This window comes from Pelobates fuscus, chromosome 1 (assembly GCF_036172605.1).
Source record: "Pelobates fuscus isolate aPelFus1 chromosome 1, aPelFus1.pri, whole genome shotgun sequence".
Lineage (NCBI taxonomy): Eukaryota > Metazoa > Chordata > Amphibia > Anura > Pelobatidae > Pelobates > Pelobates fuscus.
In genome coordinates, this window is record NC_086317.1 from 84,218,730 (window position 1) to 84,237,542 (window position 18,813).

The window sequence follows — 18,813 nt, forward strand, 5'->3', positions numbered from 1 at the left end:
CTTGCAGCTGGGGGAAGTCCTGTAAGAAGATGCTCCAAAGGAAATGCTGCATTTTGCATTACGTATTTTAAAACTTATTATCTTTATGCAAAATTGTCACTTAACCCTATAGTTTCCATGTCAAGTATTAACTATATAAAAACACCAGGTACATGTGTGTTTTACTTTTTATCTGTTATATATATATATTTTTTATATGCTATTGTTCTAATCTCGCAAAAAAAAAAAAAAAACAACCAACAATTTAATCAAGCTTTAGAAAGTTCAGCTCTAATTACCACTTGAAGATATGACAATATTACATGTGGAGGTGTTTGTTTTGGCTTTACTGTTACTATGTGATTGATTCCTGGACAAAGAGCTGAGATCATTCAAAACCAGAGATTTAAACACATCAGCTTCCAGGATTCCACTGTGCATGGAAGAGGAAACGGTAGTCTGCAATGTCTTATGATGCGAGTGTCATATGTACCATAAGGCATTTCAGGAGAGCACAATATTGTACAATACAGGGACTTTTTTTTCCATCTCCAGAAATGGTAAATCAAAGAAAAAAAAAAAAAGCAGTAAAGCAGGACAGGAGTCAAAATTGGGTACTATCTCACCATTTCAGGACAGTTGGCAACTGTGATGCTCCACTAGCTTGTGTCTGTGGCTCTGTACGCAATGAGCACTGTACAGGACCATGTTATGTGTTCACTTAGAATTTCTGGTGCTCGGTCCTCATTCCCCCTAATATAAACACGACTAACAAAACAATATACGAAAGGTCAATATAAAGTTTAGTTGACGATGCCTTGAAATGTTTATTTACCTTTAATGAGAAGTAATTAAACAAAATGTGAAGTATATATTATATATCTTTTATTGAGTGCTAGCTTCCAATTAAGATAATTCTATGGGCAGTATTGAGTTGTGAAGAAATAACACCCTGCGATAGCAGCTGTGACCAGCCAGCTACTTTTACTATATTTTAACTTATAGCAACACAATTAGTCACTCTTCCAGAAGAGATGTAGTGAAACTAGTGATTTTATTGTGTTGCCATGGAAAAGATATTCAGATATTCCTTGTGCTTTGTACCCCTTAAACATAGGGTGATTGGATCATTACTTTTAAGTATTGAAATTAGACTTGGTCTTTTTAGGATAAACTAGCAACGCCAAGCAACCCAACTATTCTGGGAGGTTATTGGCTTACAAAGAGAAAGCCAGAAAGACATATGATGGAATTATTGTATGTTTTTTTTTTTTATACTTTTAAATGATGATAGATGTGCAATGCAGAAAATATATTTAGAACTGACAATGGAAAAAATAGATTACTGGAGCTTGACCTTTTAATGCCACAGAATGTACCAGCCTCCTATAATTTGAGAAATGATTAAAGACCATGGGGAAGCCATCAACCAAAGTGGAAAATGCTCACTAAGGCCCGATTTAAGAAGCTTTTCCAAATGATTCAATAAGAACTTTCAAAATGTAAGAAAAACCTTCAAAAGTATTGCCCTGCAGAAGTTACCATTAAAGTCTATGGGGAGTTTTGTGGATAAATAATTTAGATTCTCCCCCCCCCCCAATAGTACTGAATCATGGCGAAAGCTAATTAAATCAAGGCTTTAATCAGACTAGGGGAGGTCTGCAGGAAAAGTTTTTTGCAAACTTACGGTAGTTCTTGGGGATGTTGCTTGGACATTATAGGCAACATAAACACTACATAGAGCTGTGGTGGGTGTACAGCTCAGAGTGTCTCTATAAGCTATTTATCACAGATTTATCCAGTCTGAAAAGGGGCAAGCCAAGAACTCATGGAACTGCAGTCCAACGGCCACGTTTGGGTATCAATGAATTCAAACGTAGACTTTGCACTTGGTCTTGAAGTTATTAATATCACTAAATTGATATTCACATACTGCGGTCAGGACAAACATCTTACATCATAATGAAACGGACCCTCTCTATGCACTTAAATTGCAAGAATGTTTCTTTATTAATGCAGAGAATGCAAAAAAAATTAAAAAAAATGAATACATAAATAACACTTGCACCATTTGTCTCCTTCTTGCAAACGGAGCTATATGCTTCCTTTAAACATACAGACTTGTGCTGGTTACTTGACGTTCATTCAGCTTCCTTGCGTCTCACTCATTTGTTATTTTTTTTTTTTTTATAAACAGCCAGAAAAACAGAGGTTATGGAGCTTTACATATCTGTAAAGCACTTTTTACTCTACATGTCCCATATACACAGCAAAGCATTACTGTTTTGGTGTTTTGTTTTTTTAGCTGTCAACGTGCTTAATGGGGTCTCAGTAGAGGTTAACGCACAAGTTGCAGAAATGTAATAAGCTGTAAGTTAAATCTTCCTTTAACCTGGGGCGGGGCTTGACCGCCATACTGAGAGGACGCGGCGGGATTGAGCTCCCGGTATATTTTGCTAATTACATGCTCTTGAGAATACTAATATCCTCTTTCTAAGTGCTATGTGACTGGCTAAGTAATTTGGCACCTCTTGGATAACATCAGTGTTGAATCAAAGCCCGACTGCAACTGCTGTGATACAGCTGCGTCCACCAACAAGCTGTGGTCTGGTGTGTGTCTCCTCGTCAGGGGAAGCGGCCGATCTCTCTGACCTGGACTGCCCGGGCCATCTTAGGGGCATTAGATTCTCGATCTCCCCCCCTTTGGACTAGCAGGGGTTATCCCGGTCCCCACCGAGCCCTGACTGCTCACCTTTCTGCCGATCCTGGGCTCACACGGAACCTGTCCAAAATAGCCAATGGCGGCATTGCTGCAAAGCATGATGTACAGACCCCGATGCAGAGTAGAGAAGAAAGCCTCTCACGAGCATTCAATGTGATCTGTGAGCGGTTCTTGCAGAGCATAAGGAGACCGAGGCAGCTTGCATGGTCAGCTCTAGTGACCCAAACAGATCGCAAAGTAGCCACAAGGAAACTCCCTCCAAGACGGAGACCCAAGCGGACTCAGCGGTCTGCACGCAGTCTGCGTACTCTTGGAGACCATCGCTCCATAAGAACTCACACACATTACCTGGCTGAAGGGATTCGGAGCCGGTGGCCATGGGTGCTGGAGGGCAGAGGCGAGACATGGAGTACGGGGAGACGTCAGTCACCCTTTACATATGCTTGGACTCTGCCTGTATGCCACGGGTATAGGCTAAATAAGCTGCTGCTCTGGAATTCCCTGTTAAAACAATGCTAGTTTGTCTTTGCATCTGAGTTTATTACTTTTTTCTCTGTCTCAGCAATTAATGTGAGCCCAGGCACAATACTCTTGGTGGCAAAATACTTGTGACAAAACGCTGTATTTTATTATCCCAGTTAATTTCCCTGCGTTCGGTAGATGGATCTACCTAACACCGACCATCTCCTGGCTCATTAAACTTCAAAGAAACCACAAACTCAAGTGCTCTTCCTATGTGGCCACCGTTCATATAACCGTACAGCACGTGCACTGGAAAACGGTGGACATCTGGTCTCCCGAAAGCAGGCAGCGGTACCTGGTCGTTGCGTGTCTGGAACACTAGAGAGGACACTCGACCACCCGAACACCGTTGATTTGGTACGAACGCATGCTTCTTTCCACGACAAGCCAGGAGAGCGCTGTTCAGTAGGATTGTTCGCACGAACAAGGCGAACAATCGCTACCTATGAGCCAGGGGAACCGTTAGTCTTTGTTAGTTTTGGAACTGCCGAAAGTGATCGACTGCTACCACTGATTCTCAAACTGATTTGGGCAGACGCAACGTGTGCGGTCAGTCAAAACTTTACCCCAGTGGCGATTTGGCTATGTTCGTGGGATATGAGCGCTATTAGGATAAGTTGGGCGCTCAGATCCAGGCTATCCGGGCATATAGAAACATAGAATGTGACGGCAGATAAGAACCATTCGGTCGATCTAGCCTGCCCAATTTTCTAAATACTTTCATTAGTCCCTGGCCTTATCTTATAATTGAGATAGCCTTATGCCTATCCCACGCATGCTTAAATTCCCTCAGTGTTAACCTCTACCATATCAGCTGGAAGGCTATTCCATGTGTCCACTAACCTCTCAGTAAAGTAATACTTCCTGATATTTTTAAACCTTTGCCCCTCTAATTTAAGACTATGTCCTTTTGTTGTGGTAGTTTTTCTTCTTTTAAATACAGTCTTCTAATTTACGGTGTTGATTTCCTTTATATAGTGAAATGTTTCAATCATATCCCTCCTGCCTTGTCTTTCCTCCAAGCTATACATGTTAATATCCTTTAACCTTTCCTTGTACGTTTTATCCTGCAATCCATGAACCAGTTTAGTAGCCCTTCTCTGAACTCTCTTTATAGTATCAATATCCTTCTGAAGATACGGTCTCCAGTACTGCGTACAATACTCCAAGTGAGGTCTCACCAGTGTTCTGTAGAATGGCATGAGCATTTCCCTCTTTCTACTGCTAATACCTCTCCCTATACAACCAAGCATTCTGCTAGCATTTCCTGTTGCTCTATTACATTGTCTGTCTACCTTTAAGTCATCTGAAATAATTACCCCTAAATCCTTTTTCTCAGATATTGAGGTTAGGACTATCAAATATTCTGTACTTTGCCCTTGGGTTTTTAAGTCCAAGATGCATTATCTTGCACTTATCCACATTAAATGTCAGTTGCCACAACTCTGACCATTTTTACCTAAATCATTTGCGATTCGGCTTATCCCTCCTGGAACATCAACACGGTTACATATCTTAGTATCATCAGCAAAAAGACATACCTTACCATCAAGACCTTCTGCAATAACACTAATAAAAATATTAAAGAGAATGGGTTCAAGTACAGATCCCTGAGGTACCCCACTGGTGACAAGACCATGCTTTGAATATACTCCATTGACTACAACCCTCTGTTGCCTGTCACTCAGCCACTGCCTTACCCATTCAGCAATATTGGAATCCAAACTCAATGATTGCAGTTTATTGATAAGCCTTCTATGTGCAACAGTGTCAAAAGCCTTACTGAAATTTAGGTAAGCAATGTCTACTGCACCACCCTGATCTATTATATCAGTTACCCAATCAAAAAAAATTCAGTAAGATTAGTTTGGCATGATCTCCCTGAAGTAAACCCAGGTTGTCTCTTATCTTGAAATCCATGTAAGTTTAGATGTTCAACAATCCTATCCTTTAACATGGTTTCCATTACTTTCCCCACTTCTGAAGTAAGGCTTACTGGCCTATAGTTGCCCGACTCCTCCCTACTACCTTTCTTGTGAATGGTTTTGCTAGTACACCACTAAGCTCTCTTAATAACATTGGGTGTATTCCATCAGGTCCCATTGACTTATTTGTCTACTTTTGACAGTTGAAAAGGAACCTCTTCCTCTGTAAACTCACATGTAACAAATTACTCATTTGTCCATTTTCCTAACTGAGGCACCTTTCCTTCATTTTCATCTGTAAATACTGAACATAATATTTATTTGTGGGGGTTCCTATAGGTTTTATATGTATTTTTGGGGTATTTTAAGTTTTATATTTTGTACCTCTAGTGCCTGGGAGATAATTTGTTTAAGCATAGTACACTAAATTATCTCCCAGACACAGAGACTCCTGGGCGTGTTGTACTATGTCTTTGCTTGAGACCCCATGCTGGTGGTCTGTGTAAATAAGTACGCCATCTGACCATAATAAAACTATTCCTGTTGTACCCTTCATAGAGTTTCTCCCGTACCCACTTCACTAGCAGAATAGAGGATAAAATTTTTACTTCCATGTATTTTACAGAATGAAATTTAGTCCATAAAGCCTCACTCATCCTCATTCATACGCTAGGAATGATTACCAGTCTGTAAAGGAACAAACTTCTTTGCCAGAAAGCAGCTCACCCCCAACTTCCAAACAGTAAAGGAAGTTTCAGTAGGTCATGACACTGACATTAGGGGTGGAGGGGAATAAACTGTGCCATTTCACTGTTGGCATTACATTAGAATTGCAAAAAGTGATTGCCCCAGCCGTTTTAAGAAAGTTTATTTTAGAAATAAGTGATATAACTGTATGTAGACAATATACGCAAATGCAGACATTCTTTTTACATTGTTTTCAAATATTTTTTATTAAAACAAAGTTTATTTTTTTTTCTTTTTACATTCTGTAAATTTCTACCTTTTTGTCACATCTACTGTACAAGAAAAAAAATACATTTTTACTTTCATATTAACATTTCATATCCTGTGTGAAATATTGCAAGATACACCGTTCAAATTATTTTTTTCCCCCACATTTTTTTTATAAATGCTGAATGACCAGAAACCATTTCAGAACGGTTTGACTTGTTTACTGGGGTACAGTGGATGCCGCTCCGAACCTCCACAGTATCTCAGTTCGAGTCAGAAGCTCTTGCTGAATTGCTACCATTAGCATTCCTGAGCTAAGTTCTGCAGTGCCGCGTTAGAGTATGTTGGATGAATGCTTTCAGCCAATAAGCGAAGCCCTGTAGTGTTGGGCTTAAGTCAGTGCAAAGACATTCCAGCTTTAACTGAGCTGTAGTGAACACGGGAAGCAGCAATCCAGGTGAGAAGTCTAACCGTTCTAAAATGATTGACTCTTTGGAATGTGGGCAGCGGGTTGGAGTAGTTATGGTGCTTGGAGTGTTACTTTAACTATTTTTGGAAAAGCCAATTACTTACTTTGCATTCAACATAACGCAGCTCTTTAAACTGTGTGTCTCCTTTATTTACATGTACACACTCATACACACAACACATAAAGAGTTACTTTATAATATACAATTTTACATATCTTAGGTTCCAGCCAAAACTTCCTCTACAACTTCTACTTGAAAGCCTCAAGTATGGTCCCCCTCAAAGCTCTATTTATGAAATACAAAGCTGGTTACATAGAAAACATACAGGGAAGTTAAATTAGCCAGAGACCACTGATTTGGCTAGCTACAACTGTCCCATTTACGTCCCATGAGAAATGGACTAATGTGTTGTGGTGTGGGGATGATGCATGGTAAATTAGTGAGCAGACTCTAATAACCCACAAACAGCACTGCTAAGGCTTTCCATTTACCAAAATACTTGGCAGTTTCAGGAGTATTGGTATTTTATAGAAAGGTGATAGCCACCTGTGAATCGTGTATTACACAGAAAGAATGCCATTGAGGAGTTCTAGTGAGATCATAGTATGTAAATGTCTCCAGAATCCTGAAATAGCATCATTTTCCTCTATAGCGTGCTTCCCCTCTATGTAGTCCTTATAGATTATATTTTAGGTTAGGATTAATTTAAATGTTGAGGTTTAAGGGTTTTGCAGTATTGTAAGGGGTTAATATTTAAGATATAGAGCAATGTATTATTGCAATGTAGTGGTTATGTTTAGTGAAATACATCGGTTGGTGTGTTGTGTAGGGATTAATAGTTAGTGTAGTGTGTTAAGGGGAGTCACAGTCCCGAGTAGCATCTATTTCAGCTATCCTCTAAAATGTGTCAGGGACAGCTCAGGATTGTAACACTCAATGATCTTAGACCAGGGATAGATAATATTCGGCACTCCAGATGTTGTGAACTACACCTCCCATAATGCTCTTATAGCCATAATGCTGCCAAAGGATCAAGAAATGTAGTCCACAACATAGATGATGTCCTCTATTCTAAAATCTAATCTGCCAGGTGAAATAATGGGCAAAACATAACAATGATTCTTGTACTATATTATTATTCCACCAGTCATAGTAACTATAAGTGATTATAGATTTGCACGGTGCCTTTTGAGAGTAATTTTACTGGTATGATCTTGAAGAAGATTCAGTACATTTGAAAGGTTATTACGTCCATTGGTGACTGATATTCAGATAAGCGTAAGGTCACAGCATTAAAATGGAAACAATGATTCTGATTTGTATCAAATATGCTTCCACTGCATTCATGTATGAGCTACGTTTTCACTAAACAAAAGGGGGATGGGCACACTATATGATGTTTCAGTTTACATTACATGTATCCTGGCGCAGGGTGTGTTGATCTTGATGTATCTAGATCTCTCAAGTTGAAATTAGTTTACCACCCGCCAATTATGGTGTAGTTTAACACAGTGGTGAGACAAAATATTTTTGTTTTCACTTAAGGTAGGTGATGTAAAAAGTTGCACCATTTAACCTTATTGCGTGGACACCGAACCATTCTTGTTTATTAAGTGTCTACAACTCACCTGTACTATAGTTACAGTATGTATATTTAAATTCTACAGTTTTCAAAACTATATAAATACTTTTTTTTTTTTTTTTACTCTCTATATATGAACTACACTACCTACAGGTCAGCAGAGTATGATCACCTGTTAGTCTACATATTCCTAGTGGCTCTGTGTCAAACTCTTATTTGTAAGTATAAAATGTAAAAATCTGAATGGCACTAATTTGTAACTATACTAAAAAAAGAAAAGAAGAACTGAACAGTTTTTTTAGAATCTGAGAACTCACATGTGTTTAGCCTGGGTCACAGAGGAGGGGTCTTTTGTACCAGTGTTAAGAACATGAGCAATATGTTACCCTGAGCAAATGTAACCAATCATGGTAACACTCCCCAGTGGCCCACAGGGGTGATATCAGGGTCTGGAGCAAAGCATCCTCATAGCCAACAGAAAACATCACTCTGCAGGGATGTCAAGGGAGCAGTGAGGGCGCTTCACCCACTGCGCCCTCAGCTATAAACACAGCTTGGCTGCAAAGTATCTCGCATTCCAGAGAGATGCATAATGTCGGAAAATAAGAGACAGATCCAGCACACTTACCCAATCCTGGTGAAGAGCTTCCCCTGGGCATGCAGGAAGCTGAGCAGGAAGCGTTTGTTCAGCTGCATGGGAAAGAAGAAAAAAAAAATGAAAGAAGAGAAACAATAAAACCTTCGACATTCTGGGAAAGGAGTGGAGTCCCGGGTGCTGAGATAACCTGGCCTGGGGATGTGGGGGCGAATGGCTGGAAATGGGAAATGAATGACATGCCCTAAATCTCACACACATGCTGGGATGGGCACATGCCATTGTGAGAAGTAGACAATATGGGATGCTTCAGAATTCTGCACTCTGCTGGAGACAAAATTAATGTGCGGCCACAAGTCAATGCAGTATCTAAGTGCTAGCACGGTTATTTACTAAACAGCTCATTTAGTGATCGATGCGAAGCAACTGAAAATATTAGATTTTAGAATTAAAATAAATTACAACTGAGTTAGAAAAATGGTTCGATTGAAAACATTTTACAATTTGACTGCTCTGGCCTATAAAGTTGAGTTTCCCTTGGAATTCTCCACAAATTCACCATTTAGTAAATAAGCATATTTTGAACAAACAGGGAAATTAAATTAGGATGTCTCATTATCCCAGGCAGACTATCTGAACAGACTCAAAAAAAACAACAAATATATCTACAATTTCGAGCACCTAAAACCAATACGTTTTCACATACATGCACATAAATGAGGTTTAATGATTTGAACATTCTATGGATCGGTGGTAGCAAACATCTCTGCTAAATTGTGGCTGAACTCCAGTGCTGCTCAGTTAGCCAATAACAGACGTCTTTTAGTAGAATAATTGCCAGGCATCATGAGATTTATTATTAGAGATCTGCGCCTCTGACTTAAAGCCCTGTATAAAAATTAACATGCTGTAGTTTGTACTTCATAAGGCCACATTTTAAACTCTGACTACACTTAAATACATTTCAATTCAATACTTTATGCTTTGTAATATAAAATGTAACATCTTATAATCAGATAAATATATTTCTTTAGAAAACCAACGGACTCCAATCAAACAGACTTGATACATGCAAATGTTTAGAGTCTCCTGGAATTCAGCTTTGCAAATAAAAACTAAAGGTAAACTACAGGTCATTTTGAAGCTTTATGCTTGCATTATAAATGCTATATGAGAGAGGGATTGAGAAAGAAAGCTCTTCAATGGATCAGACAGCCTTACCGGAATCAGTTTTTCACAACGTTGTCCAGGGCACATAACCATGGGATGGACAGTGCATGCAAGCATGGAGAACTCATGAGTTCCCATAGGATGAAAGATTCCTCACAAAGAAATTCAGATACCCTTCTGCAGCCTATGGATATTGCATACTCATGGGCAACACCTCACACGCCATTTGGTAAAAGTTATAGAACTGGTAACCTTACAAGCAGGATTTATCCTAAAGAGAAGAAACTACTATACAGTGTGTTCCTAACTAACCCATGTTTATTAAAATTACATTACTAGGTATAGTATATTATTATTATTAACTTATTCGCCTTTCACCAAATCTATACGTTAAAAGAGAATCAAGTGAAAATTGCTTCCTCCACTTCCAAAGAGATTGCTGCAATGGAAGAATGCGCATCACCTGCTTCTAATGATGATGACAGAAACATAGAAACCTAGAATGTGACGGCAGATAAGAACCATTCGGCCCATCTAGTCTGCCCAATTGTCTAAATACTTTCATTAGTCCCTGGCCTTATCTTATAGTTAGGATAGCCTTATGCTTATCCCACGCATGCTTAAACTCCTTTACTGTGTTAACCTCTACCACTTCAGCTGGAAGGCTATTCCATACGTCCACTACCCTCACAGTAAAGCAATACTTCCTGATATTTTTAAACCTTTGCCCCTCCACTTGTTGTGGTAGTTTTTCTTCTTTTAAATATAGTCTCCTCCTTTACTGTGTTCATTCCCTTTATGTATTTAAAATGTTTCTATCATATGCGCCCCCTGTCTTGTCTTTCTTCCAAGCTATACATGATAAGATCCTTTAACCTTTCCTAGTTATTCCTGATGTCTATTATGCTGCTGGGAACTTGTAAGCAAGGCATTTGGGCACATCGAGAGCACTATTTGTGAGCAGGTACATGCACTCATATTCACTCAGAAGGTATTTTTTAAGGTTTTTTTTCCCTCAAAGGGCGTACATATAACATGCACCACAAGCACACTGATAAGCAAACTAAGATTTAGAATCTAACTAGCACCATGTATAGATAAAACTAAGTGCAAAATATTTTTTTTTTTATCACGAGAGGTACTTTTACATCCGCCTAAATTATATTTTGTCGGTTGTGAGACCATTGATGTCAGAGGGTTCATACAGATGTCCGTGAGTCAGGGTTGGGATTACAAACAATGCATCATGAATGAGATATTGCTGATAAAATATCTGCAACAAAGTAGCCTGATAAGATTACAGTAGTGTTTCTACCAGAGCGAAAGAGTTAATCAGGTGTGAAACAAGCAGCTTTCAAAGCAGTCAGCATTCAAAAGTCACAAATGAAATCTAAATAGTTTCAATGTGTGATAAAAAATAACAGACTCTGCTTATAGTTTTTTTATATTACATAAACAATAGCGAAAAACACACAGACACAAGGTTATTCTAAACACCATATTGTAGTGAACTGAAATCCAAATAGCAAAATTCAGACTAAGCCATTCAAGGTGGTTGGCTGTGACTACACCCAATGTGGAAATTGTTCCCAAATCTGCTATTTTTTTCCGCTTAATTTTGCCACGGAACTCAATTCGCTGCAATTCATTGTTTAGTAAATAACCCTTTATTATAAAATGGTTTTCATTCCAGTGTTCAGATTGAGTCACATAGCGATTTATATGCATTAAGGTAACCAAGCTGGCTCAAGGAGCTCTGCTGGCTGTAGGAGTAAACATAATGCAAACACAAAAAGACAGATACTATACTTAATACAATGGAGACAAGCATTTGGAACCATAAACTGTGTTACCAACGCATGCAACAAATAACTGAAACATATACAAAATACTGTTAAAGGGACACTTATCTGTCCAAATAGAAAAATCAATAAAAATCACTGTTTAGTAGATTTACCACAAATGAAAACATGCATGCATCTAATTATATAGTTTTTTCATATAGGGTATATCTAAAAACCGCTTGCAAAAGCCATCCCCTTTTAACTCAGCCCAGACTTTCTGTGGCTGTCCAATCACAGAATTTCCAATGCCGCTCAATAAGAAATCTTTGTAAGGCAGGTGCTTTGAACAACTGCCTGCCACTTGTGTTTAGCTCCACTGAACTAAACACCAAAGAAGTAACAGAACCCACCATCTGCTTGAAAGCCAGGGGTATAAGCAGGTTAAATAAATAAAAGATTTCTATTGAAATCTGCACGCTTTGTAAAATGGGGAAAAGAAGAAATTTTGCATACATAATCATTTCAGCAAGCTAACAGTTCTTTAGGGGTATGTAGCGTTCTGGTAATACTTCAAATTGCTTTTTTTTTTTTTTTTTTTTTTAAATCCTTTGTCTGTGTGATGAAGAGCTTCTGCAGCCCTTAAACATAAGTTACATAGTCCCATCTTGGGGTCCTATACAGCTTGAAATGTGCAACCTACGTGAAACTTCAGCTCTTGCTACAAGTAAGGTGACTTCGCTGTCTAGGCCCCTAATCTGTACAGATACGCAAGGTCAAAATGTTTATTTTCAAGGTGTTTTGGGACAACAAGAGATCCCACTGTAAGGTGGCTTAGAATTAGTGATTTTCTGACGACCGAACATTTTAGTGAAGTATAACAATTGTAAACATGGAGATTACCTAACCTGTCGTTTATTATACCAATGCCATTAAGTGCTGCTATATGTCGTTACACGAAGGACACAGGCCATTGAGGTTCAACTGACAGCTCATTACGTGTTATGACCATTAAGCTGATGAACAAGCAGGAATATGTTTGTATACGGTCACGTAAGAGGGACAGACAATTTTATTCCTATGATGTGACACACTACAGGGTAACTCTGAAAGGGACCATCAGCCCCCTAAGCTTCCAGCAACGCCTGCGGTCACACACTCTTCTGATACCTGCCCAATCCTGCATGCGTGCTGAAGGCACCAAATAAGGGAAGGATTGCGCACAGCAGCCCCAGGAAGAAATTGTGACTTAAGATGAAAATTCAATACTTGAGTTTTGGACGTAAATTTCTGTATCTGCTCTTTCTCAAGGCTGAGTCTGCTTTAAGCCCCCAGCACGAAGAGCAGAAGGGAGAGAGGCAGCTGAGATATGAAGATCCCTGGGAATCCAAGATACATCCAGCAGACAGAATGGACAGCCAGGGATGGGAGGGAAGTGTGTGACTGAGTCAACAGCTTCCTTTAACAAACAACACAGCTGATGCACCATCAGATACACAGATGTATGGGCCATATAACAGCATCACAAAGGCGTGTGACAGAAAGAGCAAATGAAACCGCAAAAGGACATCTACCTCTTACTTGGCACCAAGAGAAAGGGAAACCTACAAACATCAGATGTAGAAAGTTCACAAATAATATTAAAAAAAAAATAGATTTATTTTGATATTGTGTGGCAAGAAGCCACCTGACCATAAATAAATAGGTGAATAAAAAATTGTTCAAGTGAAACGAAAGTCAAAAATATCCTAGTTTCCAAAATTCTTCTGTGTGCTAGGAAGTGAGGAAAAAAAAGGTCAGTCTGTTTAAAATTGGCTAACTTGGAGCTTGTCAGCTATTTGAAATAATATACTTTATCTATATCTAATGCTTAGTGAATATACCCCTTGACAATTAAGAGCTATAGAACATCTTGTTAACCTGTTACACAGCTCATGGAACGCTCAGAAGTCACTTTGAACCTTGTCTTGGATTGTATTGTATATTGGGGGCTCCTCACCAGCTGGTTTAGGGACAAGGAGAAATACAGAGAGTTGCAAATTGATACAAAAGACCATGGCAAGGGGACATTCCTCATTATCAGTTAGGAAAATAAATTCCTCTTACTTTTACTCTATATTCCTCTTCTACCTTCACTTAGCAGCTCTCTTTTTATATAAAGGTATATGCTCACTACGAAGTACTGACAGCACAACCCATGGATTTCAACCTGAGCACAATGCAGAGGCACTCGGCATCCATCATATACACTGTCCAAGCTGCTTTCAGCTTCCATTCGTCTGAATACAAGCAATTCACATGTTTACCAAAAATGTAAAAACCTTGGTGATTGTTTACCTTTAACAATCCTCTAACAGATGAAACGGGGAAACACTGCACAGGCAGTGCCTCTCCCATTCATCACTCTGGGTGTGAAAAGTCACTGCCACAGGATTATTTTTTTATTGTCCCTCCAGAACTTGTTTGTCCTCCTATTACCCCTACCCTCCCCCACCCCCCTGCCCCAACACACCTCAACAGCACTGTATTTGGAGTTTTCCTAACCGATGCCATCTTTGGAATTCTTGCAGTGATTTGTTGTCACTGCTTTCTTCTGCCCTTCCACGTTGACCCCACACATGCGGACACCGCACATGCTCAGGAAGCCAAAATCAAAGGCATGACTCAAAAAGGAATGAGGACAGAGAATAGATTGTGAGATTATGGATGAAAGAAGCGGACAGGTGAGTCTTGTGGGGAAAATGGGACTTGACAAATCCTGAAAAGAAAGTGGAGCTTGACCTTAAGTGCCACCCTTTGTCAGGATAAGTAGTCCCTACGTTGTCTTATGTACAATAAAAAGATCAGAATTGAAGAAAAGAAGAACATATTCAGAGGAAGAGAAGATGATATGATTGGAGAAAGGCAAGTTTGGTATGACAGTGCCACATTATCCTTTATCTGGACCCTGGAGGAAACATGCAAGATCCATTATTACATTATATTTATTTCTTATTTAAGTGAAGTCAAAATATTCCATTAACATTTCAACGATTATATTGGTAATACAGAGTAGTTATTATGAAATCTAATAAAAACTTTGCCTAGTGACTAGTCTTGTTAGATGCAAACTGCAATTTCAAAAACTCTATCCCTTAAAATGGTGCTCTTAAAATAGAAACTTTAAAAAGAGCAGCATATTGTGCACAGAGCTGCATAGACAAGACATTAGTATAAAAAGAGAACAGATTGCTACTGCACTATCAACAATACATGAAATGGAACATCCAACTCTTGAAAGTGATAGGAGTTTCAGTACTAAGCATCTTCACAGTCCAAGAGGACTAGGGGAAAAACCTGTGGTACCACTCTAAAAAAAACATCTAAGCCATGACATGACATGACAAACAGTACTGTAATGACACATCACGCTTATGAGTGCGTCTCCATTACAGCATCCCTATAAGAAACTTGACTTTTTGAATTGTCATTTTAACAGCGACTCTCCAACAACTAATGATGTAATGACATAACAGGCTTGTGTCTACTTTCAACAAAGTACTTCATTACTGTCTACACTTTGAGTACACAAGAGAGGGGGCAGGAGAGTTGAACAATGCGGAAATATAACCAAGAGGTTTTATACATTCCAGGAGAGAATATTAATATAAAAAGGGAATTTGGGTTTGTAAAACTAGAAGACTGAAAATTATTCATTAACAAATGTCCTTTGGCAAAATAATGGTGGAGACATGGACCAGCCACCTAGTGGAGATGGCAGTAACTAATAGAGTAAAGGGAATTCAGCAGTAAGTCTATCTGGCACATTCAATTTAGAGTTTTTTGATGTAAATAAGAAAATGGGCAGACGAGACTGGCCGGGTGGTTAGTTTCTGTTTTTAAAGGTTTCTGTTATTCTCTAACAGCTATTCTGTGGCTCGGTCTGAGGCACTTGTCAAAGGTTACCAGAAGGTCATTGTGTAGGGGGGGACAGACATGGCATGGCGACCGAAGAGGAAGTGGGTATACACTAGTGAGTCACACCAAGCGATGTACATGGTGTAAGTCACGTCGCAGCCCCTGAGACGCTGGGAAAGTGGTTTTCGTGTGTAACCAACCACAGTGCACCATGGCACCTCACTTCCTCCTTTGTATACTTCCTCTCAAAGAACTGCAGCACACACGCAAGTGGTTGGTAAGGGAGGGGGGACACAAGCTGCTAGCGACGTGCAGATTAGGACATGGAGTGACATCACCTTTACATGGAAACAGTGGTGGCGAGTTGCGTGTGTGAAAGTAAAAACCGAGCCAGTGTTACAAGATAAAAAGCAAACGTAGCACAGAATGAAAATAATGGCATATACAAAAAGAGCGATCCTGTTATAGTATACACTGGGGGTTCTTTATAAATCGACATTGTGGGGCCAAAGTCTAAAAGAGCATCAGTCACCATGGAAACCTACAATTTTCCTGCTTTGAAATGCTCCAAATCTACAACTTCACCCCTGAATATATATGAGAGAGAGAGAGAGAGAGAGCGCGTGCGCGCACACATAGAGAGAGAGCGCGCACATAGAGAAGGCAGAAGTCAGCTGTGGTTAGAGGATCAGTAACAAACGAACACTTGGTATCTTTGGTGTACATGCGTATTCTAACTCACAATTTTTTTAAATAAGCCCAGCTCTGAAGACCTTAGATTAAATTCACCTTTTTCCCAAGTTCTCGATATACAGATTCTGAAACTGTTCTGAATAAATGACTGTCACTTGTAATCAGCAGATATAGGAGGTAAAGTTCCATTTTGTATGTCTTCTCTAATGTGGAAGAGTTGCCACAAAGAGTTAAATTTCTGAATGCAAGTAAAAAGACTTCTGGGGAATGGAAATAGGCAGAGACCAAACCCAAGAACCTCGAGATCCAAATGGGCTATATTCACATTATTCACATCCACAAGCTATGGAGTAAGAATGGCCAGCAAAATCAGTTGCTAACATATATGGTTCTTTTCTTTTTCTTTCTCTGCCATGGTTACTTAGCATGCCGACTGGAATAAAGGGAAAGGGGCAAAGTGAAATAAAATATAAAAAATAAATCCATACTACTAAGTTTAGGTAGTGCAGAACTGAAAGGACTATAATACAGCATAAATACTGCAATATTCACACTTAAAGTGCAAAATAATTTTTGAAAAGAGAATGAAATGGACAGAAAAAGCATTTAACTATGAGAAAGAAAAAAAAAAAAAGAACCAACACAATATAAATGAAAAAATATATTCTGCTTATCATTTCATGCCTACGAAGCAAACATCTATCTGCCCTCTTCCACAGCATTCACACTGAAAGAGAGAAACAGCACCACCTAGGGGTCTGATATGGAAACACTTGACAATGTATCAACAGTCACTAAAAGAAACCATCAATCTAATACTACGACAGTAGAACAACATACGGAAACAAAAAATAAAAATACATATTTTGATGTCCCCCTTGCTTGTAGCACAGCGAGAAGTGCTCTTTCACTGCCTTTCATACGTTTGATACATTAAAAATCCCAAGTCAAACTTATAACCATAAAGACATTCTCCTTGGAAGATCCTCCATTTCCTACAAATGCTTCTGTAGACATAAGGAAGTGGCCAAAATATTTCAGTCAGTAATGTGCATTGCTCACAGCTAAAGTGCTGCTTTTATCTTGTATACCCCTGTGCATTACAAAGCTGCCCGGACAGCATTATTTTCATCAATGAAGAAAAGAATGGAGAGACATGGAGTCAGTTTATGGAGAATACACATAATTTATGGGTGACAAATATACATAAAAGGAAGCCACCAAGAGGACTGAGTTTGCCACAGCAGTTTCATTCAGGTTTGTTTTCATGAATGAAATTACTTGCTTGAGGGCCTGGCACTCATGTGAGCCACTGCTGTACATCGATTCATACAATGAGAGCTGTACATAATCCATAAACTCTTAACCCCTTAAGAACACATGACATGTGTGACATGTCACGATTCCTTTTATTCCAGAAGTTTGGTCCTTAAGAGGTTAAACACACCACCATCAATCTCAGTGTAAAAGACTAGATAAATGAATATGATGAATAAATGTTTATGAGTAAATGGATACCATAGCACAATATTTGTTGATGCACTTTATACAATTTAAGATCATATAAAGTTTAAAGCTTTCAAACACACTTGTAAGATATCATTTTATCTACCAAGGATTGAACAGACATAAACTACGGATGCAAATACTACTTAGCTGTGCATTAAGAGTCAGGATGCAGAAACGGTCTCCGACATTGGAACAAAACCAGGAACTAAAGAATGTCTAAACAGCGCTGTATAAATAGCAAGGCTGACGAGGCATTTGCTTTGGGCGGCACTAAACCTTGTTAGATACATGCCATGGAGAGCCCAAGAGCTGGCCAACTTAGTGCCCCCCCAAGCAAAGGAGGTGACGGCGGAGGAGCTGTAAGCTTCCTTCTCTTCTTGCTCTGCTCCCTTGCGTGCCGTGCTGTGATGTGATACCAGGATCCAGAATGACATAATTCCGGCATCATAGCAGCTCAACTGGACACCAGGGAAATAATCCACTTCAAGAGAGGTAGGAGAATGGGTGGACTTAAATTAAAATAATTTGTGAGTGTATGAGAAAATATGTGTGAGTGTGCATGTCAGTGAGTGTGTATATTTAAGAGTGAATGTGTCAGGGTGTGTGTGCCAAATCAGTGAATGTGTGTGTAACAATGACTGTGTCGGTTAGTGAATCTGTGTCAGCGAGCGTGTCTGTCAATCAAAGTGTGTTACAGTCTCAAACAGCAAGGTGTGGCATTGACATTAAGGGGTTGAGCAAATTTCTATTAGGGGGTACCCAGGTTTAGACATGCCTAAGGCAGCACAAAATCAATATACACCACTGTATCTAAAGCAGAAATGTTACCAAGCATAGCTACAAGAATAGCCAATTTATAAGATATGGGCTACATTAAAAAAAAAAAATAATAATAATTAATTGAGTGCTCCCATTTAGCACTAGATAAACACAAAAAAAAAACATCTTCGCACAATTGTGCAAATATTAATGAGTGGGTTAATGATAGATGGGATGACAGTAGGCAGGGAAATA

The 18,813-nt window shown here is 39.1% G+C and overlaps 1 protein-coding gene across 1 annotated transcript in view; it reads right to left on the minus strand.

Annotated features, from left to right (window-relative positions):
* The window catches only part of SMG6 (SMG6 nonsense mediated mRNA decay factor), a 226,104-nt gene that overhangs the window by 163,959 nt on the left and 43,332 nt on the right, over nucleotides 1-18,813 (minus strand). Inside the window, exon 9 of the mRNA XM_063449948.1 lies at nucleotides 8,783-8,844. Within this exon, the coding sequence (XP_063306018.1) occupies nucleotides 8,783-8,844 (62 nt within the window). The remainder of the gene's footprint in view (nucleotides 1-8,782; nucleotides 8,845-18,813) is intronic.